The sequence below is a fragment of the Nipponia nippon genome, unplaced genomic scaffold, assembly GCF_047370975.1.
Source record: "Nipponia nippon isolate SJK-2023a ecotype South Korea unplaced genomic scaffold, ASM4737097v1 scaffold_10, whole genome shotgun sequence".
Classification (NCBI taxonomy): Eukaryota; Metazoa; Chordata; class Aves; order Pelecaniformes; family Threskiornithidae; genus Nipponia; species Nipponia nippon.
Genome location: NW_028262291.1, coordinates 34,515,503 through 34,542,496, shown reverse-complemented (window position 1 = coordinate 34,542,496; position 26,994 = coordinate 34,515,503). Strand labels below are relative to the sequence as shown.

General features: G+C 36.4%; 1 protein-coding gene and 1 long non-coding RNA gene across 4 annotated transcripts in view; one reads left to right on the top strand and one right to left on the bottom strand.

The window, feature by feature from the left end:
* Positions 1 to 26,994, top strand: part of PALS1 (protein associated with LIN7 1, MAGUK p55 family member) — a 59,091-nt gene that overhangs the window by 20,311 nt on the left and 11,786 nt on the right. Inside the window, exons 2-7 of one of the 3 annotated variants that reach the window (XM_087746547.1) lie at positions 1,463 to 1,550; positions 8,405 to 8,918; positions 16,091 to 16,296; positions 22,310 to 22,387; positions 23,132 to 23,278; positions 23,904 to 24,065. In XM_087746547.1, the coding sequence (XP_087602673.1) occupies positions 8,552 to 8,918; positions 16,091 to 16,296; positions 22,310 to 22,387; positions 23,132 to 23,278; positions 23,904 to 24,065 (960 nt within the window). In that variant the 5' untranslated portion in view covers positions 1,463 to 1,550; positions 8,405 to 8,551. Of the gene's footprint in view, positions 1 to 1,462; positions 1,551 to 8,404; positions 8,919 to 16,087; positions 16,297 to 22,309; positions 22,388 to 23,131; positions 23,279 to 23,903; positions 24,066 to 26,994 lie in introns of all 3 variants that reach the window. The other 2 variants (XM_087746545.1, XM_087746546.1) reach the window with 2 other exon arrangements.
* On the bottom strand, positions 19,590 to 25,963 carry LOC148057151 (uncharacterized). Its single transcript, XR_015702024.1, has 3 exons — positions 25,743 to 25,963; positions 25,175 to 25,307; positions 19,590 to 20,641 (listed from the first exon to the last, which is right to left on the bottom strand). It is a non-coding gene; the product is annotated as an uncharacterized LOC148057151 (long non-coding RNA).

Below are 26,994 nucleotides of genomic sequence, written 5' to 3'. Positions count from 1 at the left end.
AGGTTTCTAAACGTTTGGAATAACTGCTAAACTAAGATAATTCTTTTTTTCTTTCACTGTTCTATCATCTTTTCATTGCAGCCCATAGACATCCATGTTATCCACTCATATCTATGTATAAAATAAATGTTTCTTGTTGAGCAGGGATTGTTGGTGCGAAAGACTTGATTAGAGCTGGGTAGTCAAATGTATGCATAGTTGTAGCCTATTAATCTAAGCCATAGTGGGCTGCTAGGGTAGTAAATCTATATGCTTGTTTAGGGTAACGTGGGTGTCGGACCATTTAATGAGCTATAGAGTTGGTTGTTTCTGTGGGCTGCTTTTTGAAACCGAGCGTGTTTCTTTCAGGTTTTCATTCATTGGTGTAGAGACTGCCCTCTGCCGTGCTCTTCGCCTAAAGTAGAATTTAGGTCTTGCCAGCACTAGTTGTTCATAAGTATTCAAAAGGTGTTAAACTATGTCAGAGCTTTATTGATGATACAGATGGCAAAATATAAACAAAAGTTAAATGCTATATTATTGAATTTAAAAATATGCTTAAATGACCTTAGGAAAAGTCTTAAGTTTTTCTATCTAGATGTGACTTTTAGCAGTAAGCTTCTTGAATTCTACTCTGATGTGTTTCTGTTGTCATTCTTTCTCCCCCATACGTCTGTAGTCACCCCAGCTGAACCTCTGTTCCCCCTCACGTCAATTTTTCATTTGGTCTAAAAGGTAGAAATTAAACAATGCTGATGTGTAAGTGGTAGTGTATATTTAAAACAAAGGGAATTGTAGCACGTAAGAAAGATGTTTATCCTTACTGTTTTCAACAATTGCTTTTAATCTTGGTCAACTTTGGAAGCATTTTAATTATTTGTGTAACCGAGAAAAAGCATTTATACTACAGTGGAAAGTCACGTTTGTTAAGACTAAAGAAGGCTTCTTGTGCAGCGGTTCTGCTTGACCTATGCTATCACTTTTAACTAATTAAAGGGTCTCATTACTGAGTTACTAATCAAGGAAGATTGCTGCTAATAGAGCATGCAGTGTGTTTTTCAGAGAGAGATATTGGTAAGAATTTAAATAAGATTTAAGTGTTCCTCCCTCTTCATGTGACTGCTGTCATGTTTTTTTATAAAAATCAGCCTGTTCAATTTCTTAGAGCTTAGATCATGCTTATTCTAATGGGCATTAATTTCTGTAGACCTAAAAGAGCTAAAATATATTATCAGAAGTAATCTACTGTGGTGTATCCTACATATCTCTTCAACCGATTCCACTCACCTGAGTCATTGAGGCTGTGTGTTTTCTAATGATTGCTGTAAAGAGACCAGTTGAAGTGCTGTACGTCAGAGGTTTTATTGGCTTCACTACTGCTCTCTATTCAGCGGTTTTAGCCATCTGCTGACCGAGCTTGACAGAACTCACAAAAAGTGGTTTTTTGCCTCTGCATTTGGGTAATCATCTTGATTTCTAACAGGGCGGGAAGACGGCCTGCCACGGTCTCAAACTCTGGGGAGCAGCAGCAGAGCGAGCCGAGGCGCAGCATCGCATGGCTGGCGCGTGATGTAAGTCCCGCAGCTCTTGGCCTGAGCGTGGCGGGAGCTGACAAAGCTGTCGCTGTGGGAACCAGCAGCACTCCGGTCCGCGAGGGAATGCTGAGTCCTGCAAATGGGGGGGGCTGCAGCCGCTGCCCGGGGGAGCCCTGGCACCGGAGGAGCCGAAGGGGGAGTAAACATCACCTCCCTGGGCCAGAGGAGTGACCCGCTGCTGTTTTGGACATTTGGCAATGGAGGAGTGTACTTTGATCAGCGATAACAATTACAAATCTTGTATTTCTGCTTTTAATTTTGAGGCAGCACGAATTGTTTGTCCAAACTCCATTGTCTGTTGCACTGGGTAATTAAATTAAACATGGCCTCTTTTAGAAATATATCTAGTAGTCTGATGTGACTAAAAGTTACAACAGTGACTGAAACAAGAATGTAGTGTTGTATTACACTGAATATTTATATAAAACAATCTCTGGATGTGCCTTAGAAAGCAATTTATGCTTCTGCAGTGAAACAGGTTAAAACCCACTCTCTGGTTTGGCACACGCGAATACACAATGAAATTATGATACATACTCTGCGTGTCGTAATTTCGTATAGTTTGTGCACAGAAATTGCAAAGGTATATATATTATTATATATATTTTTATATATATATATTTTACTGCAAAGGTGCAGTTGCTGAAGAGAGGTCTGAGTGATGTGGCTGTTGATTGACATGATGTACACTCTTATTGGTCCATGTTTTCCATGGAAAACACTTTGTTCATATCTGTTCTGTAGGTAGTAGCCCTGTATCTTTTAAAGTTGATAGTGTAGGCTGGCCAGTTCTTGAGCTGTGGCTTTTTTGATTGTTGCCACTACATCAATAGATAAACAAGCCTAATAAAATTAAATGTATCTTAAATAGACCACAGTTATCAAACATAATACCAGTGCGATTCAAAAATGTGCTAACAACTTCCCATGTTTGCACATCGAGCAATTTGTTTATACAATTTATAAAACTGAAATCTAACCTTAGCATCTGAATTTTCGGTTTCATCAGTTTCTCTGTGCTTTAATGTTGCAAGTTAACATTGTTATTCCTCTTGTACAAATGTAACTTAGAAAGCACTAGCAATGAAAATTACTTTCCTTTTTAGGGTTTAGCCCTTTTTGCTGTTGATCCACATATCTTGCACGTTTAAGTGAGCATGGAATGTTAAAACCTCTTGGCATGTCTGAAAGCCCTTTGAAATACACATGTTCAACTGAGTTGCTGTACTTGACAGGTTTTATAATGAACTCTGGTCTGAAATTATTAGAAATAAGAGTCAAATGGATATTAAAGGAAGAGTTTTCTTCCAATACCAAGGCTATGCTAGAGCATCTAATTAGAGAAAATAATGTAAAATATTGTAGACTAAAAAAACCAACCAAACCATACCAGAAGTCGCAGTCTTGAATGTGTTGCAAAGCTAGTGTAAAAAGAATTCTTTTTTTCTATTACAGAATTTTTAAATTAAGAAAAATAGTATCAAGTTGTCATAGGTTTTGTAACTTTTACTTGCTTTTGAAAAACATCAGGCTGCTCCAGTCTGTACTAGTTATTTCAGGAACTGTTAAGGAACTGTGAAGTATTTTCTACCATAAACTCCAATCTTTAACTCTCATCAGGTAGTGGTGAATTTTATGCTGTGCAACATGGTTTGTGTTGTGTTTTCCTTTATGTAATTGGCTTCCAAGTCTCTTAATCTTGCAGGTTCACTGAAATACTGTTGAAGAAACAAATGGTGCTTGGGAAATGATGCAGGGAAAGCTGCGGATTTTTTTTTTTGTACACTGAGCTTCCATTTGTGGAATTTCTGAAGTGTTTTACTTTGTTATTTTGCAATTTTTATGACTTCAGATTTCTAAGCAAGCAAAACCTAAGTACTGAGTAAAAATACCAGAAGACCCACCATTATGTGAGCCATTAATAATACATGGTAAAGATCTCTAGCATAATTTTATGCTCATTTTTTGTTAGTAATTCAGATATCAGGAAGCGTCTTGTATGTAATTTTAATTTAACTTTTAATTCACTTCAGCAACCTAGAATTCCTCTTCCAATTGTTTTTAATTAATCTTTTAATATACTGTGTCTGTCACAGTATATGGCTTTCAGCTGATAATAAATCCTTTGCATTGTGCCTGATGTTAAATATGTATTTCTTGTGTTTATAATATAATTACAGATGTAGGCTGGGCTTTTATACTCTCAGCTGTGCCAAAACTAATGAAATTCAGTTGGAGGTGAGCGCTGAACTCCCTTGCAGTCATTCAAAATTAATGAATTCTAAAAAGGGAACTATCAAATCCAATCATACTTCTCGCATTGAAAGAATTTTAAACACCACTGAAATGTAACACAAAACCTCAGCCTCCAGAAGATGTCATTTTTGCTCTCTGGAAGTTGCTGAAGCAAAACAAATTTAATTTTCCTGTGCAGAATTCAGTTGTTAAAGCAATTAGGATTGCTATGCACACCAACCGCAGTCCCCAGGAAGCAATTGAAAACTTAAACCACCTTATAGCACTTCTGTTTCTGTCCCTGTCAGTATGTATTTTATGCTAGCATCTGTCTTGCACACCAAGACGATTGCATTTACGTATGTTTATTCTTTGACAGAGCTTTTGGGGTCTGTGCTTTGCTTAGTGTACTTGGGGTGGTTAAAAAGATGATAGAAGCACAACATTGTTAGGGGTCAGTATAAAGACTGATATGTGACTTGTAAAATACAGTATTTTTGAGAATAATAAGTATAGTTAGCAAGGCAGTAGTTGTGGGTTTTTTGTTTAATTTTGCTATTTTGAACTTGCACCAGAAATATGCTTTGTTTGCTGCTTATAATTACTTCACAGTGAAATTCTTGTGTGACGCCTGATGGTGATTGAGGTGACTGCAATGCTCTTTCTTAATAGCTGTACTTATGTTAGCAGTTTATACAAACTATCCTCTGTAGGGCAAAAATTTGAATAGTAAAAGTAGTCTGTGGAGAAGAGTGCTCTCCAGAACCATGTTGGTAAGACTTGTGACATGAAGTTGGACAGAAAACAGTCATAAATGCTTTATTTGTAAGATCTCCATGTCATGTGGAAATGCTAAGGTTCCCCTCGTAGATAGTGGCAGTTCAAAGGAAGACAATCAAACCCACAATTTAACCCTATTAAACTTTGAGAAACCAAACTGTGTAACACAGAGACTTGTACATATCTAAAGAGTATAAAAGCTGCTAATACCAAGTTCTAAAGTGGAAAAGAATTCTGTTAATTCCAAATATTATTCTGTATATTTTACATATGATGTAGTAAAAATCGGTAGTATTATGTCTGTAAATTTTCCTCCTTACTATAAGAATTAATGTAACAAAATAAGCTCCTCTTGGGCTGAGAAGTTGGTTTATTGGATGATCCACAAGTTGCAGAGAACAGAGTTGGTATAACAACCTTCCCTTATTGTTGTTATCTTGGGGTTTCTAAAATTGCAAAAGAAACCTTCAGAAAGAAAAGCCAAGAAAACTGTTTCTGAAGTTATTCATCATAAGACTTTTGATGCCATGCTTATTGGTTAGAACAAAAATTTCCGTTCCTCATGCCTGCCTCAAGCTGAATCTTATTTTTAACCTCAGCTGCACCACACCTTAATTTGAGGACCAAGTTAACATTTTATCAGTGTCATATTTTACATTTTAAATTCCTTAGGACCATTGTAGAGAGGTACTTCAGAGCTGATCTGAATTTTTTTTTCCTTATGTGCTTATTTCATTTGTTGCAGTCGGGCAGTAGCATTTTTCCAAAACTGTTGAAGATGAGGGTTTGTGATGTCTGAAGCAGACTTGAGACAGCAGAAAGAACAGTGCGCTTAGGTTTGGAAGGGGGCACCCGTTATCAGAAGTTCTTTGATTAAAGGAAGTTGTTCCAGCATTCCAGACTTGCAGCATGCCTATGCTTTTATGGATACCAGCTAGTTGTATCTGGGGGGTTGGGTTTTTATGGAGTTGGTTTGATATTTTGGTAATGTCGAATTTTAGGCTGCCTGATAAGTGGTATTTCATATCATCTTTTGTATTACCTGAGTGTGATTACTTTGCCTGTACTGTTTATTGCTTGCGTCAGACACCTCTAACTTTCTGGGATATCAAAAATACTTTCTATTTAAAATTCTCCTAAAACTCTCGTAAATTCCGATGCCAGTTTTCTGGATATTGCTGTTAAAGTTTGACTGCAGGAGAACTCTAATTTTCCATAACTTTTGTTTCTTAACTGACTTAACTCAGATCTTAAATAGTGAAAGTGAGCAGCTATTAACACAGGCCACTTAAATGCCTCAGTTACTCTGTTCCAAGACTTTATATGCCCTTTGCATCTTGCATGGAGCTTATACTGAAAATGTCAGCAATGTTACTAATGGTTGCCTATTACTAATATTTACCTCAGACTATATTTTTGTTTCTGTGGTCTTCAGTGCTTATTACTAAACTAAAGAGATTTAAAACCATCACATTCTATATACAGATTACATGAGTTTTTGTTGTGCCCTTTTTCTGACTTAACCTCAAAAGATACTCTTTGTCTTAGGTAGCGGTTACTTTTAAATTGGATGGAGGAAATGTAGCTAATCCCACCTTAAATATTTTTGATCAGTTATTTAATATTGGCCATCTTCATTTTCTGATGTGCAGATTCTTTAGTGAGTGTGACATTATTTACCTTATACATGATTGAGTCTTACGATGATATCTTTAAAGTTGTATTTTACTTCTTGCATGTTGTCAGACAGTGGGTTTGACTTCTTTACTACTGAGTAAATGGATGTTATTCATTCTCTCAAATTGTTTCGACACCTGTTAGTTGTACCATATGGACTGAGAAATGTGAGATTTCTTTCAGCTTATCAGAGTTGAAAAAAGATGAATGAACTTTTCAAAAGGCTCAGTCTTCAGACAAGCTATGGCCAATCCAATGTGCATGAAAGAATTTGAATCATCTTCCACCCGCAGTTAAGTTAGTGCTCTTTGCAATTTTATTGTACCCAGTGAGACTTCCTTTTTTGGGACTCGTATTTCTGCACAGTGAAGTTGCCTTTACAGAAGGGAAAATGTGGCTTTCAGAGGATTACTTTGCTAAATTATTACCTGCTTTTCTCTGAATTTCAGAGACTGTTTTTTGATATGGTGCTTTATATAACCCTGTCTGAATGCTAATTTTGTGTGACTTTATTCTTCAAAATGCTGTTATTTTTAAGTTAGGCCCTACCTGGAAGTTTTACAGGCACCAAATAATTGTGCAGTACTTGTAGTGCTAGCCCTACTGCTGTGCAGCTTTTGATGGGCTTTTTTTGTTGCCTGAATTTTTTCTGAATGTGGGAATGTTGAGCATTGAAATCCATTTTTACATATCAGTGCAGTACAATTAAGTATCTTTTAAAGGCAAAAAAGAACTTTTACTGCCATAGAAATGCTTTAATATTTACTTCTTGGAAGATCTGAGTAATAACTGGTAGTTAGTGGCTAGACAGGAAACAAGTAAAGAAAATTGTTTCGATGTTGCTCTATGTAGCTGTATACTACTCCGTATGGAAATGAAAAGCTGTACTTATTTAGAATTGCAAGCTGGCAGAAACTTGTGTAGGAGTTTCTATTGCTGCTCCTCCAAAACAGTACTATTGATGTTTAATTTTCAACTTAATTACAACGTAAGCATCTTTCCCTTCCTCCTCCAAACACAAACATTTGGTTTAAGAAAGGTGGGGTGTGTTTTTTTTGTAGTCTTGGTGCTTCCAGTGTGTAAGAAAACTTTGAGATATTTTGTAGTATTTCCTTTCAGTAAATTAAAAAAAAAATTATAAAAAGGAACTTGAAAAATTAAGTGTATTGGTAATACTATACACAACTATTTGTTAATTTTATGACCTTTTAATTGGACATACTGAGGATAACATATCATTGGCTTTGTGATACAGAAAGACAATGTGGTTTAAAACACATTGTTATATGCACTGTATTTAAGAGCTGAGTGGTTATTAAGTTCTTTAGCCTGAATCATCAGGAATGAGAAACCGGATTAAGTTGTAAGGAGTATAGTGGAATGTCACTACTTCACTGTGGAAATTAATCATTGTTCTCTGTCAAATCTATACCTGTACGCCCACACAAGGATTTTTACTCTTGTATTTAATCCTTTCTGCTTTAATGCATACCTATAGGAAGTATTAAGAGTAGCTGCTTACCAGAACTGTCCAACCCTTATCCTAGGACTTTATCCCTACTTGGAATTGTGTAAGTGCAGCTTCAGACTGCTTTAGATAGTATCTTTTGGAAGAACTCTATGCCAGATTTGTCTTCTCTGAACCTAGAAGCAATGTTTACATAAAAATGCCTCAATATATGAACAATAAATGCAAATATCTTTATTTGTGTTTAGCTTATTAAACTTCTTGTGAACATGTTGTTTATAACAAGTTATTAATATTTAGTGTTTGTAGGATTGTAAGCATGGTTTGTGTTGGAATTTTTAAGAATTAAAGGATAAATTAAAACTGAGCGGGAACTTTCAGAAAACTGCTCATTTGCAGTTGTGTGTGTTAAGTGCAGAATCTGCCCTACTTTGACCAGGAAACATAAGAGACTTTAGCGTTAGTTTGAACAGTACTTCTTTTCTAACATTGACGTGAAGTTTACTAAAACGTGTGAAACAGATTTGTGAGGGTCTTAGTAGGGGAAGAAGCACTATGTAAATGTGGAGGAAAAGTTCTGTTGTTCTGATGCCTGGGGACCTGGAGAACTCTTAGGTGTTTTCTTATTAATGCAGTTATTCACTAACTTCTTTTGAATATCTTTCATTAGATTTTCTTCCTGGATGTTTCTTCAGCTGTCTTGTGATGGAAGGGAAATATTTTAGAAGTTATAATGGATTTTACACAACATCATAACGAAAACTGGCCTAATAGCAGCATTTCTGTTTGAAGAGAATAAGCATAATTACAAATAATCATGACAACTTCTCATATGAATGGACATATCACAGAAGATTCAGACAATGAAGCAAAAAATGTGGATCTTGCATCTCCTGAGGAACCTCAGAAGCACAGAGAAATGGCTGTTGATTGCCCTGGGGATTTGGGCTCCAGGATGATGCCCATGCGGCGGAGTGCTCAACTTGAGCGAATCCGTCAGCAGCAGGAGGACATGAGGCGCAGACGGGAAGAAGAGGGAAAGAAACAAGAACTGGACCTTACTGCTTCCATGAGGCTAAAAAAACTAGCACAAATCCCTCCTAAAACTGGAATAGATAATCCAATATTTGACACAGAAGAAGGAATTGTTTTGGAGAGTCCTCATTATACTGTGAAGACACTAGGTAGGTAAAATGCAATGAATGGGCTAATGCAGAAAATATTTAGTTCCTATTAATGTTCTTTTAGGCCATTGAAAACCTAATTTAGCTAATTCTTCCTATACAGATTTAAAGTCTTCTGGTTCTTTGGGTTTGTGGTGGATTGGTGGGGTTTTTATTTATTTAGTCAAGCAGCAGGCTATGTGCCTCAGCAAGTGGCTTTTCAAAACCCTGATCCATTTGAGGAACAGTTAAATACCCTGTAGGTAACTAATGAATTCAGTGAATGTCTCCATCCTTTTTAGGCTGGGGAAAACCATGCAAGTAATACCTAATTTTACTATGTTTGATGAATCACAGACCAGAATAAACAATGAATAAACACTTATTGCCATTTAAAATCAAAATGCAAGAGTTTTTAATATTTTAAGGAGAAGCATGCTGGTGGTTTCTTCTTATTCTGACTGTCTTGCATTACCAATTGTCACCTAATATAATTTACATTTTCTCCTTAAAGTGTTGGCATTGATAGTGAAAATCTGCTTACCTTGGCACTTAGACATTAATGAAAATGTAATGTTAGTAATTTTTGAAGAAATAGATCCTGAAGTTGTTTATTTCATAGCTGTCATTGCTTTAACTATGCTTGTGTAGAAAAAGTTTCTAACCTTTATTCCTCAAACATAAGTGTCTATTTATCTAAAACGTGGTGTGTCACTGGAGTGAAAAAGAGGCACTGGGGATTTGTAGGAGTCCAGTTCAGGTTTCCACATCTATACCTGTTCTGAGATCCAGACTGCTTTAAAAAGGTGCCCTTTCTTGGGGCTGCACTGAAGATTCTTGCTGTTCTTTCCTATTGGCTGGTAGCTGAGAACACAGAGTGAAAAATAGCTGTCAAATTCCTATTTTTTTTTTTTTTTTTTGCTTCATCTTTAGTATTTGTGTGCCTGAGCAACATGTCTGCTAAAGACATGGCTCTATTCCATAACCTCTGGTAATCCTTATTGTACAAATCCCTCTTTAGGAAAATTTAGGTTGAAAGGGTCATCAGGAAGTCATCCTGTCCAACCTCCTGCTGAAAGCAGGGTCAGGTAGGAACAAGGCAGGTGTACCTCGTTTGCAGGGCTTGTCAGCTTCTGCCCAATAGATCTCCTTGTAAGAAGCAAATTCTGTACTTAACTTCATGAAGTGTTAGATATTTGATTGTGAAATTCTTCTTAGAGGGAACACAAAGCAGAAGATGCAAAGATTGACGTCAAACAGTAGAAGTGACTTCTGTTGGGACTTGCTTAGCCACAGTGGCTAAAAGCTCTGAAGACTGACTACAGGAGGAATTGGAACTACAGAAGGGAGGAAAGAGAGTGACTTGGAATTAGAAAGCTGAGGCTGGGTTTCATGCCAAAGATGCGGAGAACTTGGAGGGAAGGCTAGGTGGAAATGAATGGGCAAAGAAGCTAGGCATGGAAGCTGGTAGGAAAGAAAGAAAGGAGTAATGAGTATGGGTTGGAGAAGCTTGAGAACCAGTAAGGAGCTGGGGTAGACTGAAGCTGTTTGAACAGGAGAGACAATGGTGGAGAAATTACTGTGATGACGAAAGGCTATTTTGAAAATCTCTCAGTGTGGGGATAAAAGGGTACAGGCTGTGGGGGAAGCTGAGATTGTCAGAGAAAGACAGTATTTGTGAAAAGCTGGAAGGGGGAAAATAGGTTTGGCTCAGCAAGAAGAGAAGGAGGAGGGAAATTGGTGTGAATACTTGATGTAAGAAGAAAAACACCAAACACCGGAGACAAGAATATAGAGGTGTGTATGTGGAAAGAGGTAAATTAGGAAATAGCACTGTATGGTATAAGATGCATCTTGAAGGAAAATGACTAGATGACTTCATCCACAAGGACGAACTCCTCTTCATTTTTGTAATCAAAGCTTGGGTCTTGTCATTGTTCCGCTGTCAGCATATTTCTGTAAAAACACAGTAGTAAATTGCATGATTTAACTAAAGCTATTCCCCTTGGTGTTCAGATGAAAATCAGAAAACTAATGATGTCTGTCTCTACTCTGAATTGCAGTAAATAAGGCTTAAAAGTATGTACATAGAGCAGAAGTGTTGACTAGCTTGCTGAGTGAACATGGTCTGTTCTTTGAGCTAGAAAGGCAAGGAGTTTTTAGGAGATGTAATTGGAGTAAATCATGATATATCCATATATGCACCAGGGAGCTGAATTAGGGCTTCATAGGCATCTATTTCAATCAGAGAAGTCATGACATAATATTGACAGGCATACAAACATACTACCATTATTTCCTTCCAGGCAGAATTATAGTAACAATTTGGATCAGGTAGACTTAAGATCTAAGAAGAGAGGATTTATAGTAGTTTAGCACTCCTGTTAAGAGTGGCACTTTCGATTATACTCAACTGTGATGTTGAGTTGTTGAAAAATTTAAAAAAAAAAAAAAGTTCTAAATGAAATGCTGTGGTCTTTTAACCTATATAAAGAACCTCTGTTCAGTCATTAATGCTGTCAAAAACTGAGTCGTAATTTTAAATTTAACGAAGTGCTTCTGCAGCAACTTGGCCTTTTCCAGAATTTTCCTCCACTACTAAGCATGTATGTGTTCCAGTTTCTGGATTAATCATTCTAAGATCTGACACTTCTGAATTTCAGAAGTAGCATTTTTTTTTTTAATTCTGAAAGCTGTCTGTTCCTGATAAGTATCAGGGCTAGGGATGTTGCCTTATGAATACATATATATACACACAGACACATGCACACTTACAAAATAATACGGTTTCACAGAGAGGATTTGAGTCCGTCATGATTAGTACTTCTGCTTTTGTATTGAATACCTGAACTGGAGAGGCCAGATTTTTAAAAATTTACATATACAACTTTTTGATCTCCAAGAAAGTTGCTAGCCTGGAACTTTATCCAAAAAATAACTGCTAGTATGTGAAATTTTTAGCATTTTGTCTGTTTGGTTATACTGAATTTCTGATCCACACTGCTCTTGACTCTTCCCATCTTTCCACTTTTGCTGTCCAGATGAGAGTGGTTAGTCACTTTCACAAATCTCTCAGCTTTGTTAGGAGAACCCCAAATAAAACTGGGCAGGTGCTAGTGAATTATAGAGATGTTAAACTACCCTTATTCAGTCTTTTTTAAAATATTGATTTTAGTTTTGCTTTTTTATGAGGGTTTTTTTTTTTTTGGTATGTTAATCCATAGAGCCTCTGCTAAAGATGTGTTTTAAATAGCCATATTGACCTGATTGTCTGTATTTTTAGTTTTGAAAATGTTTCATAAGTTCCAATGTCTAACTTGGCAGATCTTTGCCAAGTCTTTAATCTTTTCATCTTAAAAAAAAAAAAAGCAAACTAGATTAAACAAATTGGATTTTATTTATAAAAATAAAACAGGACACTTAATCAAAACAATTTTAAAGGACATGTTTGTTATCAAAACAGTATATGGTTTAGACAGCTGTCTTAATGGAAATAACTTTCTGCACACCTAGAACATGTGCATATAATTATTTAACTGTTTTTTTCACAACAATGTACTTCTATAAAATGCAGAAAATTTTTTGTTTGCTGTAGTTCATTCAGCTAGTTTAGTTAAATGAGTAACTGACACCTCATGTAAATAAACCTTTTGTGGCTACAGTGAAGTTTTGGTTTTGGGTTTTTTTTTTAGGGGAAAAGCTGCCTATTTTTTGTTTTTATACCTTGGGCAAAACTTATTTATAAATGTTATAAAGTTATAAACCTTCAGAAGTAGTTTTGGATAAAACAATACTTTTCTTAGCCCTGTGATTCAAATAATATACGGAGCATTAGAGTGCTAGTACCAGCACATAGAGTCCTCTAGAGATCTATAAAAAAGCTTGGGAATTAAGATATTGATGCTGACATATAATAAAGCCAATTATATCTTAAGTTTGCTGTTCATAACTTTTTGTTTAAGGTGATAAACAGCAACTATTTTCTTTTCTTTTTCTAATCTAATATGTTAAGCTGTGACCATGGGTCCTCCCCTGCAGTTGCATACTTTTGCCCCGGCAGTCTTTTGATTAATGCGTATATCGCACAGTGCTCAGTCACATTCCAGCCATTTCATAGCCTAATGGAAAAAAGGCTGCAACACTTCTTGTGAAAGAAGACTTTAAAAAAAAAAAAAAAAGTTGATTGCTAATTGATCTACAATTAAAAAATGGACTTGTTCTGCAAAAGAACCCTGCCATTTTTCTGTGAGTAAATGCCGATGTTAGTCTTTTACTGAACTTCTTTCCCTCAAGACAATCCTTTCAATAGGAAATGTCTAGAGATGGAGTCTTTTGTTACCTGGCATTTATTTTTTACTTTTTTTAAAAAAAGACCAAAACCAAACAGAAGAAACCTGCACTGAAATCTAATCTGTGATTTAGAATTCAGAAACAGGAACCTAGAGAGAGTTAGGCATGCGTACTGCCAGATTTGTATGTGGTTTTATGTGTATGGGTTTTTTTATTAAACAAGTGACTAGGAAATGGATTGCTAGCTTTTGGGGAATATTTCATTTCACTCCTTTCAAGCATTATTTCTCTTTTAGAATCGTGATGAGGGGGGTATTTGTTTGCTGTTTCATGGTGGGGGAAAGTTGTTTGGTATAGGGCTTTTGCATCCAGCACAGATGAAGATTCGGTGTAGAAGGGAATTATATGGGGAGGAGAGCACTGTGGTTGTTTGTAAGACAGGGTGACACAGAAGGAACTAGCAAACTCCTGAGAAGAGAATACATAGAGGCATCTAGGAACAGCATCTCTTTATTATAGATACAGAATAACATGTCTATCTTTTTTTATATGTATTTATGTCTTATATGGAATATGTATTAGAAAGAATCGTGTGTGTACATATGTGCGTATGTATTTCAATTCTCAGATATATAAGGGGGGATAGACAATTCAGAAATAAGTGAATAAATTAATTCATGCATAGGAAGAGCTGGAAGAAGTTAAGTTCTTCTCTAATGCCTCACTGTTTTTTGAACCTGGTAACAGTAACAAAGAGCAGAATTTTGGGTTGGTGTGTTTTTTAACTGAGGAGGTATCAGGAGGAACTTTACAATAACATCTGACTGTTTGGCACTATTTTTTTTAAATCCTTGAAAATAGTGTGCTTCCTCAGACTCGGGAGAATCAGTTGCTGAGATGCTTTGGTAGTCTGCATACTCCACTAGGCAAGACATTTGCCAGCTGGCAATGTCCTGTTGAGCAAATATTCTTGCTTGTAGAGTGTTCTTTAGCCTTCTCTCCAAATGGCATTTCCCCCTGTGTGATAGGCAGTATATTGTGTATACAGTTTCCTAGCGAGACGTTGGCTGCCTTAATTAGTGTTGTGAGCTGTACTGGATTTCACCTGTGGAATATCCTGCACAGCCGGTATCCGAGCTTTCTGTGCAGCTTTTGTACTACTGCCCTTTGTTTCCTTGGTGGTTACAGGAAGAAGCCCTTGACCTTTGGTGGGTAGGATGTTTTTAGCATGTGTGGAATGGTTTCGGAGGGGATTTTTTTGTTGTTGTCCTGCAGACAGTAAAGTACAAGAGTATTAGCTCTGGATTGTTTGTTTCCTTTTATTATACAGAAGCCTGACTTGCAAACTCAAAATTGAAAACATATATGTAGGTATGCTTTGTCCAAAATTAAAGCCATTAAACTCGTTTGAAGTGCGTATTTTATTAGGCTTCATGGTTTTCATGTGCCCATTTATCAACCATTTTAATCTTGTGCTCAACAACTTTGAGTCTAGCACTGTGTTCAGTGTACTGGTAAATTTGCAGTTAAAAACAGGTAAAGGAATCTTCTTGATAGCATGTATCCATGTTAGTGATCAGTATCTACTGTGATTTTTTTCATGTAAAAAAACGCAGATTAGCTGATGTCTTGATAGCATTCCTATTTTAATGTTTTTTAATTAGCTCATAATGAAAAAATGAAGGTTGCTAAAACTTAAAAATAATTCTCAAAGCTGATATTTTGATACCAGTAAGGGAGATCGACCTCAGTATGCACTGACAGTTTTAAAATTTGGGATTTTCTTTGTTGTTCTTTTTTAAAAAATACCAGGATTCAAAATTCTGGCTTACTTGAGTTTATTAAAATAAAAGATAGCTGACCAGCCTCTTGTAGCCTAACAGATTTTTTTCAGATAATGTGTGAGAATGCATACATTATATCAGGCCCAAAACATCCACTGTTGTATTTTTTTGGTCTGCTTGAGTATTTCTTACCTGGGTTTATACACATTATAGGTATGATTCATATGCCTTATTTTAGGTAGTTTCTCAAGTACTTAATATTGAGAAGTGACATTTTGCAGAAATTCAGATTGGCTTAAAAAATGTAAATTTGTTGACAGTCTTTAAAAAGCACCCCTAAAGCATCAGATTAGTTCTTGAAGCTCAAGAATGTAGTACGTGTACAATATTCTGCAAATATGTAGAAACAGGTTATTAAAATATGTTAAAATATTTTGTGGTCCAAGCAGAACTCATAATCTTGTACGTAAAAGATGTGAACTTTATTCTGGTGCAGATGACTTTCAGAACTCTGACCATAGATTTTTTTTTTTTTTCATCCTTAACTTTTCATTTTAATGTGCTAAGACTGAGCATAATTTTATGTTTAGAAATTGAGTGTAGTTTACTTACCAAACACTCATTCTGTAATTAAGTAATATTTAGTTGAGAGAGAGAGAGATCTGCCATATGTGACAGATACACATGGAAATATGTGTCAAAATAACAGTGAACGTTCAGTGCATCAACATTAGTATTAGTTTAGCAAATGAGTTATTTTCATATTGCAAAATAGTCTGTCTTTCCCATTTAGCTATACATGAGCTGCAATTATTGGATCTTTTATGTAGTGGTGATGTATTTCAGAGAACTGCTCCAGCAAAAGAAATATAAATTTAAACAGTGTATTAACTTTTTTATTTCTTCTTTTACCAACTTGGGGTCCTTTTTTTGATTCAGATATGTCCTGCTAATAAAAGTCTGAGTGAATAATGGATAACTAATACATTTGCGTACATCATTGCTGATTTAAAAACAGAACAGCAAAAAAAATTTTTTGTAAAAATCTTAATACAAACATTAATTATGAATCTTGTTAACTCGTACCTTATTTGTATTTTGTTATTTCCTACCTAGAAGTGGAAGAACTGTTAACTTCTCTTAAGCATATCCAGCACGTTTTGGTAGACCCTCAGAGCCAAGAGGATATCTCTCTCATTTTACAGCTTATTCAAAATACTGATTTTCAGAATGCATTTAAGATACACAATGCTGTTACAGTGCACATGAACAAAGCCAGCCCTCCATATCCTCTCATCTCTAATGCACAAGAACTAGCGCAAGAGGTATGTACAGCATGCATCTCTGTGATATATATATATATGAAACCTATAATCATAGCTGTTGTTGAAATATGTACTTGTCGAGCTTGTCTGAGTTATTGAATGTTGAATATGAAAGGGATTATAATAGTCACTGATTGCTGTATCCGGTTTTTCCAGATTTCCAAACAGTAACCAGAGAAATATTTCAGGGATATAACTCCCTTTTTAGCATGGATAGATATGTAACAGAAAATGTGCTGTGTTTAAATATAGGAAAAGGGAGCAGTTATGAAAATCTAACTCTTTTACCTTCAGTATTCTTTATTCCAAGCATTCAGGAATTGAATTACAGTTCTCTGTAATTGTGACTTTCCTCTGAGTTGAGCCATGGTTCTTTAAATTGGGAGGCCTCTCTGAAAATACAACCATACTGGAAAAAAGCATTCTGCTTTAAAGTGAGCGACAGATCCCTTAATGCTTAATTTCAATGCTTTGATTACTGCTGTGATGGTCAGATTCCACTTAATTTTTGTCTGACAGATGACAGCTCTTTTATAAGATCTGATATGTCTTTTAGAAATTATTAAAATATGCTTTAAGAAATTTACTTGAGCAAGATTTTTAATTTTAATCTTTTCAGTCAGATCTTAACGTTTGAAATACTTTTACAGTTTCAGCCAGGTTAACTACTTTCTTTGAGGCTTACTCACTTGAATATAGATGGGAATACCTGTATACAATAGCTTTATAAGCATTAGTAGCAATTTACAGAAAACTCATCAGATACAAAGTTGCTGTGAACAGAATGAGTTTTCACATGCAGCTGGATGCAGCCAAGACCCTCTGAGGGGTTGTTCAGTAACTTTATCTTAATTTTCCATGGCCTGGTGCATGTATGTATTGCAGTGAAGTCTGGCTACACCTTACATGGATAAACATTTATTAACTTTAAACTAGCTAGCTTGAATACGAGTGTTAGTCTAAGTGTAGCACTGTAGCGTTCAGCAAAGCCAGATCCAGAGGCTGGGTAAATGCTCCAGGATTTAGCACCAAGTGAACCAAAATTACCTGTTCAAAACTTGCTCAGGTATACCAGTTGGAGTACCTGAGCCAGTATATAGCCATTCTCTAGTCGCCCAAAGGCACATCACTCCAATTTCAGTATGGCAGCAAATTGATTTTTTTTTTGTAATATCTGGTTTTCTTTTTGCCTGAAGCAATTTTTTTTCAACAGCTCTTTCCACTGTCCGTCCTTTTTCTAGATTTTCATTTTGTAAGTCAAGGAAAACAGCATTGTAGCAAGCTTGTAGTTCTTTTGCAGAAGAAATTAATGATTCTTGAGGAACATCATTTAAATGGTATCTAAAGGTGCAGTGTGCTGATTAAACTGCAGCTCAGGATTTTCCTGTTTAGGTTTGTCAGTAAGACTGTGCCAAAACCAGGTTGGGAGTATTTTACATATGAGCTTCCCTCTGGCTGTAGGCTGCCATAGGATCCTCACTAGGCTGCTTTGATGTCTGCAAGCCTGAAGGAACCTTTTCAGTTGACTTCTGTTTGTAAACTACTTCCCCAGACACCTACTTTACACAGGCCTAGTTTAGGATTTCATTCAGATACAAGCCAGAGTTTTTGAATCTTCATTTATAATATAGGATGTTACAGATTTATCTCTTAAGAAAGCTGTTTTTTCCCCTTTGTGGATATGATGTCTTTTAATTTGCTGCTTAATAGAAGTTTCCAAGAAGAAAACATATCTAGGAAAACTCTAGGTCTGTTTTCAAACTTCCATATGCCTCCTGATCTTCCCTACCCCTCACCTTCCCAACACATTCCTCTCTTTTCAGGTGATTTGGTAAATCCTAAAATGAGAAGGTGGTGCAAAGCCAGATTTGTGTCTCTTTAACAATCCATGAAGAAGGTTAAGCATAAAGAAGATATTTCTTTAATCTAAAATTTTTAAACCAATGGAATTTTGTCATCACCGAGGAGACTATTACATAAAAGGCAAACATGTTCCTGCACTCATTTTGATTCTTCATCTCCCATGCCTGTCTTGTCCATCCTTGAAATTCCTGAAAAGTCAATAATACTGCATATGTCTGCTCCCATTTTCAGATGTAATCTAGTTTGTCGGTGATTCAGCTTCCGGTGTATTTAAGTGATTTGTATTTTGCAATATGTTAAATAGCATCTTGAAATGATCGAGACGGAAATTCAGGATAAATATTTCTGTGACTGACAAAAGTGTCTCAAGAAGAACACCTTGAGGCCTCCGTTCACATCATTCTGTACTTTCTAGTCTTGCCTGAATAGAAGATCTTATGCTTGTTTTTCAGATCCTTTCTTCCTTTTGGAAAGGCTTCTGTATTTGTTATGGTAGCAGTATGGGAGGAAGTTATTTCTGCTTTAGGAAAAGTTGGTTCTGCTTGTCTAGGTTTTTTTCTTGTACTGTGATTTTTGATTGTGTCTTGCTTTTTCCATCCCCAAACATAGGCATGGGAAGCTCCCCCAGAAAGCAGTTCATTTACTTACTTCAGGGTGTTTTTGAAAAGACACTTACAAAAGCCTGGATTTAAGATACTGATAACATCTTGATGATAAAAGCCACAGGACATTACAAGAAAGAAAAATAGCTGATACACGCATAACATTAATTTTAAATGGCAGGTAATGCTAATGTGCATATTTTAGTGCACAGGTCATCAGTGACAGTGTACAACTCTGAAACTGTTTTGGAGTGCATGTCCTAATTTAAAGCTACAGACGTTTAAAGGCTTTATGGTGTGGAAGAGAACCTGTTCTAGAGCTCATGCTTCTGTAGCTCTAACGGAAAAAGACAGTTTGCAATATTGCAACACGAAACATCCTCCCTTTTGGAAAAAAAAAAAGTAAAAATTAATATTAAATTAATTAAACTACACTTTTGGAAGTGCGTTTGGGGTGGAATTATCATTTGCTACACTGAACTTAATTAAAAAAATCTGTTTTCATTTACTTTTTAATTGATTAGTTGCTTTTATAAAACATAATGTGTATGAACAGTGTGAAAACTTTATTTTTAATTTTTTAACCATTAACAATACATGAGAGTGGAACGGTACATTTTTATTTTCTAGTCCTCTTTAGGAAATCCTTAAAATGAGTAGTACACTTGTACAGTTAACTTTTCCCACCAATTCTGATAACCAGGCACCAACAACTCAAGATTTTTCCTTTTTTTTAAAAAGAAACTTTAATTGAATTAAAAAGGTGGAATGAAGCACTTGAGCTTAAGGAATTTATTTTAGAGAGCTAATCTTCATGTAATGTGGTACACTCCAAGTCTTAAATAAAAATAGACAGTAAACATCAAATGTAATTAAATTGATTTTAAATCCATTTAAACTTGACCAAGATGGGGGCAAGGATTATGGGAACATAGTCTGAATCTTGACCTTTTAAGAATATTTGATGCAGCATTCAAGACACTTTGTAATTTTTGGCCTATAACAGCACATATCAAATACCTTAAAGATGTTTTTGCTACTAAATATATTTAATAGGCTCAATTTGTATAGGCTATGTTTCTAAAGGTTTCAGACTTGCTACTGTTCACTTCAGCAAGTGCAGGCAATTAAACTAGATCAGTCTTTTTGAGAGGATGCACTGGAAGCTTGTAACTTCTGGTACAAGTGCATTACAGTGTGTATGTATATGCCCTCTGATGTGCATATTCCCTCTGACAGTCCTGGCCACCTGAGAGTAAGCAACAACAGGATTTTGCAGGTGTGGTTAAATTCTGAATGTTTAATATCACTCCAGCGTGTGCTTCCACAGTACATGCCTCCAAATTGGTATAATGAAACCAAATTGATAGCTTTTGGGGGGCTGCTTGAACTAAAGTTAACATAATTAGCAATAAAAGCTAGGCTGAAGAGTTAAGAAAATACTATTATTGCCACATATTGAGTGTGGATTGCCTATGCTATTTGTAGTGTTTCAGTTCTGGAATGACAGCCTACGTTCAAATTTCTTCATCTGATAAAACTGTGGGGTTCCTTACCACAAGTAACAAAGGAATCTGACATGCGGCAATACTGGTGTAATAAGTAGTGTCTATAGCACCCTGAAGCTTTCCTAGCACTTCATTAAATAAGCAAATAATAAATTTATCTTTCTCTTCAAAGGGGGAGGAGGAGCTGTTAAGGTTTTGAATAATGAAATTGTTCAAAGCAGAAATTCAGCTTGAAGGATATTCTCTGCACACAGAATGACTGGTTGGGCCTGGTTGCATTCTTTTCCCCTGCCAAATCCCCAGCCTCTGACCTTGCATTCAAAAGGTTGTCTTGCTTCCAGGACTTCCAAGTTGCTTTCTGAGTAGGTTTTCCTGTAAAAGGGTCATAAAGATAGGATAAATCAGTCTTTAAGGCTTCTTGTAGCTTCTTCAAGAAAGAAACTGAACGTCCCTTGAAAGTTAGATAACATAAATAAACCTCTATGAGAAAGTCTTTTGTACAGAAGAATCTCTACTTTCAACACAGAGGAAAAGTTTGTTAGTGAAATACATCCTTTACAGTGCTCTGTCTGCTATATGGCATCCCAGAATTCAGGCTAAGCTGGGGATAATAGCTTCCTGGCCAATTCAGAGGAATGGCTGAGGTCAGGCCTATATGAAGCTGAATTCTTTCTGTTCTCTAGGATTTTAAAGAAATCAGTAAAAAACTTACTTAAATCTGGCTTCTTGTTTGACTTTTCTAAGCTATACTAGGTGTGTTTGCCATGAGGCATGTTCTAGGGATGTCAGAAGGAAGGCCTTTGGAGGTTGTGCCAGATTTATTGCTAAGCCCAGGATCTTGTTCCATGTAACAGTGTTTGGTTGGCAATGTAAGGACCTTGCTCCATGGGAACAGTTCACATAGTGGCTTATGCTGGAATTTAAAAGCATCTTTACTGTTTTCAGTGCAGTCATCTGGTAACATCCAAGAGCGTTGTTAGCATTTCTGTAGATAATTGCTCATAGAGGCTCTTCAGACATTTAGATATTGTTAGATCACACAAAAAGCTTAATTATTTTCACTTTGGAACTTGTGTTTTCTTGATTCTCTGTTATGTCACATTACCTCATCCTTAAGAGTAAAAAGCTCTTGAAAAAAATGTTTTCCATCCCACTGAAAGCTGCTGCTCTGGTATGTATAATCTGCTGTTGATGTCTCTGGATTCATTTGTGCTTTTGGACTTGTGTGCCTTTGGTCAGATTAGGCCAGAGGATAACGGCTACGGAAAGTATCTTCTTCAGCCTCACCTTCAGATAAGAGGGACTTCACTGTTCCTGGCTTTCTCTATAAGCATACCAGGATTTTCTAATATTTGCAAGAGATGATGGCAACATATGTTTGGTAACTGTATGAGAAGGCAAACCTTTTTAGGCCACTGAAGCTGCTTGAGCAAAAACTGTCCTTGTGTTAATGTAGATTATTTTGTAACCATCCAAAGAAACTTGGTTCCCTGGGACCCTTTGAAGTTTTGACTCGTACACTTTCTGAGGCAGGGGCTCCAGGATGCATTGCAAAACCTGTGTGGGAATCTTTAGTCTTGCTGTTGGTGGAAATAGTTTGGGTAAAAATAAACCATCTGCTTTTAAGGCAAAGGGAGGCTAGTCATGTTAGTGAGAAATCAGTCCATTTTAAAAGACCCAGCATATCAACGTAATAGACTTTATTGTGACTGATTTCACTATCATGTTCCTTTCTGAGGTTTAATTTTTTTGCATGCATCTTTGGTAGGTGAGCTCATTGCCAGTCTCTGGTATTGACAGATCTGTGAGATGCACTGGATACCAGCTTAGACTTGGTAGACAGTTACTGACGCAAGATACGCAGGAGTAGTCCTGTGGTCTCCTTGCATGTTTTCCTAATGTGTACCAGATTAAGCTCAATCAGTTAGTGCAACAATTGCGTGAGTAATTGCAACTATAGGGGTTTGTGCTTGAGTAGCAGAGGGAGGATTGATATATCACTGGGTATGTTAATAGTTTTGCTACTTTATTTCTTTTTAGGTACAGTGTGTTTTGAAACCCAGTCACCATAAGGATGGGCAGGAGCTTAATGCTTTGCTGAATGCCCCTCACATGCAGGTAAAACAATGGAACTTCTAATCTATGGGATGTATTTCTTGATGCTGTTTTCAGTATAACTGTTTTTTTTTGCAAATGTTTTGGGCTGACTGGTTGAGGATGGATTTTATTTCTCAACTCTGTGCAAATCTCTTAATATTTTTCTGGGATGAGAAGTTTCCCATTTCCTGCAACTACTGGAAACTTCTAATCAAGTGTAGTGGCTGATTGTATTCAGCCCTTGCTACACCCTACATGTATTACAGGGTAATTTGCACATAAACAATGTAGCAGTAGATCAGTAGGGTCAGGGCAACACATGAGCTGATTTGCTTATCTGTGTTTTTTCTTTGATAGCTGTTTCATGCTTTCCATAGGGTGCAAGGAGATTTTGTCCTGTGGTGGTGATGTAAATCCATGAGTAGTGTTCACTGCAGTAACTTCTTATGCCTGTATGCTCAGTCACATAAATAGTAAGCCAATGTCTGTATTTTTAGGAAGGAGGAGCTGTAAGTACAGTCACAGTTGTGTGTTCAAAATTGCTTTTTTATTCTTTTCCAGTCTGAAAGGATAGTTTTGGAAAGTATGTAGCAGTAGGTGCCACATAGCTGTGATAAATGATCTTTGTTATTGCTTGAGTCAGTTTGCAGTATTCTGTAACCTGCAAAGACTATTCAAATTGCAGAGTTTCATTGAACCCTACTATTTTGTATATGTATTAAGTGTGAAATTTTCTGTAACTGAGCTGGTTTTGTTTAATACTAGGCACTTTTACTGGCTCATGATAAGGTTGCGGAACAAGAAATGCAACCAGAGCCTGTGACAGAAGAAAAAATTTATGAAAATGTTGGCATGTACGGAGGGGAGACAGTTAAAATAGTTCGCATTGAGAAAGCTCGGGATATTCCATTGGTAAGTACTGATACTCAGTTGCATATAAAGGAGGTAAGCTTTTTTTGTCCTTTGAAGATTGCTGTGGAAGTTTTGGAATTTGAATGTGGAGCTGATGTTTAACTTGGAAACGCTTTCCCTCCCTCCAAAATGGGAAATAGTCACAGACAATAAACTTGTGTGTATCTTCATATAGTAGTAGCCATACTACCATTTAGAATCTGTACAACTTCTGTCAGCTTGGGTTTGGACAGGACTTGACAAGAAGTCGCTATCCCAAGCTTTGCTGCAGGGGGAGCTTATAGTCTTGTGCCAACCACGTATTATTTTTTTTTTTCGTAACTCTCATCTTCTGTTTTGCATCTTTCAAATAAGTGTTTCCTTAGGAAAACATTTTTTAAAAAATCATGTATCATATGGTATAGAGCAATTCAATTCTTCAGTCTTTAGTGCATCTTAAAGAAATTAAGTGGTGTTTTTTTAAACTGGAGCATTGGGTGCATGCATCCGAGGTGTTACTTGCATTGTCTTTCAATATAGAAATGTTGAAATGTTTCCCCACTGGCTTGGAATATATACAATGGGTGACTTTGAGTTATATATATTATTATATATAATAAATTCAGAATGTGTTGCTACTACACAGGGTGCTACTGTTCGCAATGAAATGGATTCTGTTATCATTAGTCGAATAGTGAAAGGAGGTGCCGCAGAGAAGAGTGGGCTGTTACATGAAGGGGACGAAGTTCTGGAGATTAATGGCATTGAGATTCGTGGAAAAGATGTTAATGAAGTTTTTGACTTGTTGGTAAGTTGGACACTACTTGGTTTTCCCTGCAAAAAATACTCATTTCATAAGACTGAAGCCTGTTGGCTCTACTTGTCATTTGTACTCATATTTAGCATTAGTTTAAAAGTATTTTTACTCTGATAGCTAGTGTTTATATGTGGAGGGCCATTTCAAGTTTTCTTTCTGATGCATAGTATGTTATTAGTAAGTATAATGGGAGTTATCTGCAAAAATGAAGCCTACAAATGTGGAAGAGTCAAGCTATCATCTTGAGACTTGATTTTAATGATTTATAAGAAAAACTTTGTTTAGCTCTGAAAAGCCATGATTTTTTCATCTTTGTCTCTGGTTGAGTCTGCAGTTAATAAATGTGTGGCTGTGTGATTGTGGTAGTGTCTGGCTGGGATGGAGGTAATTTTCTTCATAGCAGCTTATACGATGCTATGTTTTAGGCTGGTTTTAGACTGAAACAGTGTTGATAACACACCGGTGTTTTAGCTGTTGCTGAACAGTGCCTGCACGGTGTCAAGGCCTTCTCTGTTTCTCACTCTATTCCCCCACTGCAAGTAGGCTGGGGGTGAGCAAGAGGTTGGGAGGGGACACGGCTGGGACAGCTGACTCTAATTGACCACAGTGATATATCATGCCATATAACACCATGATGAGCAATAAAAACTGGGTGGTGAGTGATTGCCTTTGCATCACTTGTTGGGTTGGGGTTTTTTCCCTTCATTTATTAAGCTGTCTTTACCTTGACCCATGAGTTTTTCTCGCTTTTGATCTGCCTGTTCTCTTCCTCCATCCTGTTGGGGAAGGGGAGTGAGTGAGGAGCTGGTGGGTTTTTAGTTGCTGGCCAGACTTAACCCACCACAAATTGTGTCACATGGGACCTTTACATGACTAGACTTCTTACTCTTTCCTTCCTGATAAAAACCCTTTTGTCTAGCAGTTTACCAGCATAGACTTTTTTCTGCTTATTACACTTCACCATTAATGACAAAATTATACATCAGTTCAAAAAGCAGCTAGTCAAAACAACAGGCAAGAAATCCATCAGGAACTAGTAAATGCAGAAGTACTCTCTCTAAAAGGCCCTGTGAGGTAGAATGTCAAAAGCTGGGAATTACCTGTATTTTCTGTTGCCCAATATTGCTCTTTTCTCCTGCTTTTCCATGGCACCTGCTGTTGATCAGTCTCCAAGATGGGACACCTGGAACCTGGCTATGAATCTTTGTTCTGATTGCAGCAGGCCAGACCACTCTGTCAAAGTGAAAACAGATGAAAATGACAATTTTTTTAAAAGTTAATTTATAACTGTGATATGAAACATTGGAAATGTCCACTAGCACTTACTTAATAGGGTCTTTGGGGGGAAAAAAAGAGAAATGTGTTTAGTAAATCTTCAAATTACTTAGATCTACGCTCTATAGACGAATCAAAATCAGGACAAAGACCTGGGTTCTACTGTAGGTTGCATTATTGTAGGAAGAATAGGCAGCAATATCCATAGATAAAGTTGTCTCATGCTACAGTAACGCTGTAGTTTTTAATGGACAATTTCCACCTTTAGTTGGATTTTTTCTGAAATTTACTGTTAACATTTTTCAGTTAATGCATGGAATGAGGTTAAGTGGAGGGAAGTAGAGGCAGAAATGTGTGGGGTTTTTTTTTTTTAAGCCATTTAAAGATTCTTACAGCTACTTGAAAAGCATTCAATCTCCATGTGTTTTTTGGATCAGAGATATCTGAGATTCTTCGCTCTGTAATTGTCTCCATTGCCATCTGTATTTTTTTAAAAAAAGCCGTATTTAGCGAAGTCCTGTGCTTCTGAAGAGAGTGTTTTGTAGGTGCTTGACAGACAGTTCAGCTCTGGCAGTTTAGTTCTCTGCAGAGAGCTTATTCTGCTCTTTAGCAGCTCCTGCAACCTAGAGTTACAGAATTAAAGATTTAAAACCACAATACATTAACATAAGAACAAATTACCTGCTGAAAAAAAAAACCAACACAAAAAACAAACTAAAAACTTATGTGTTTTTGTAATACATTTTTTAAATCATTAATTTAAAATAATATTTTTAATTCTTTATATGTTGTCTTTTGTACTTTGTAATGTGGAAGCGAAGCTTTAAAATGCTTCAGTCCCCAGAAAAACACTTAAAACAACCACAGGAGAAGGAAATCACTTGCCTTCTTAATTTTGCCTCACCACTTGCTACTCAAATGATACTAAACTGCACATGACTTCAGACAAGACTGTTCACACAATTACTATGCAATTCTATGCATTCCTCATGGAACAATGCGTGCTGACTGAAAATTGTGGATTTGCCTTTCCTGCAGCCTAATCATGTTATGCTCAGTTATGGTTACTTTATTTAAGCCTTAGGTCTGAATTTTTTGAGATACTTGCATACACTTTGGTTTTTATGCAACATAAATTGTTGTGTTACGGTTCGTGGAATGGTGTATAGGAAGTGAGACACGTGTAGACCTTGTCATGGGTTGGCACTTGCATTTTATCTAGATATTCATTATGTATGCAAACACACTCTGTATACAAGAGTATGCAAACAAATAAGAATTCCTTAAAACCAGGACATTTACAATGTTCTACTTTATTAGTAGGGTGATTGCAATATTGATATTAAGTACTTTACAGATGCAGGATTTGAGTGCGTTAGTTAAATTTTTAAACAACGTTTTGTATGCTTTAATAATGTTAACATCATAAAATCATAGTAGAGATGTTTAGATTTGAAAACACTTCCACTTAAGCATTTTTAGAAAAATAATAATATTTTATATTTTTTTCTTCCCAGCATAGATCCACTTGTTGGTATTTTTGAACAGAACAAAGGAATATTATTCTCCATTTCTCGAGTCTCTGCTTGACAGAATTGCAGCTGCTCCATTTCAAATAGAAATAGTTTACGTATAATCAAGAATG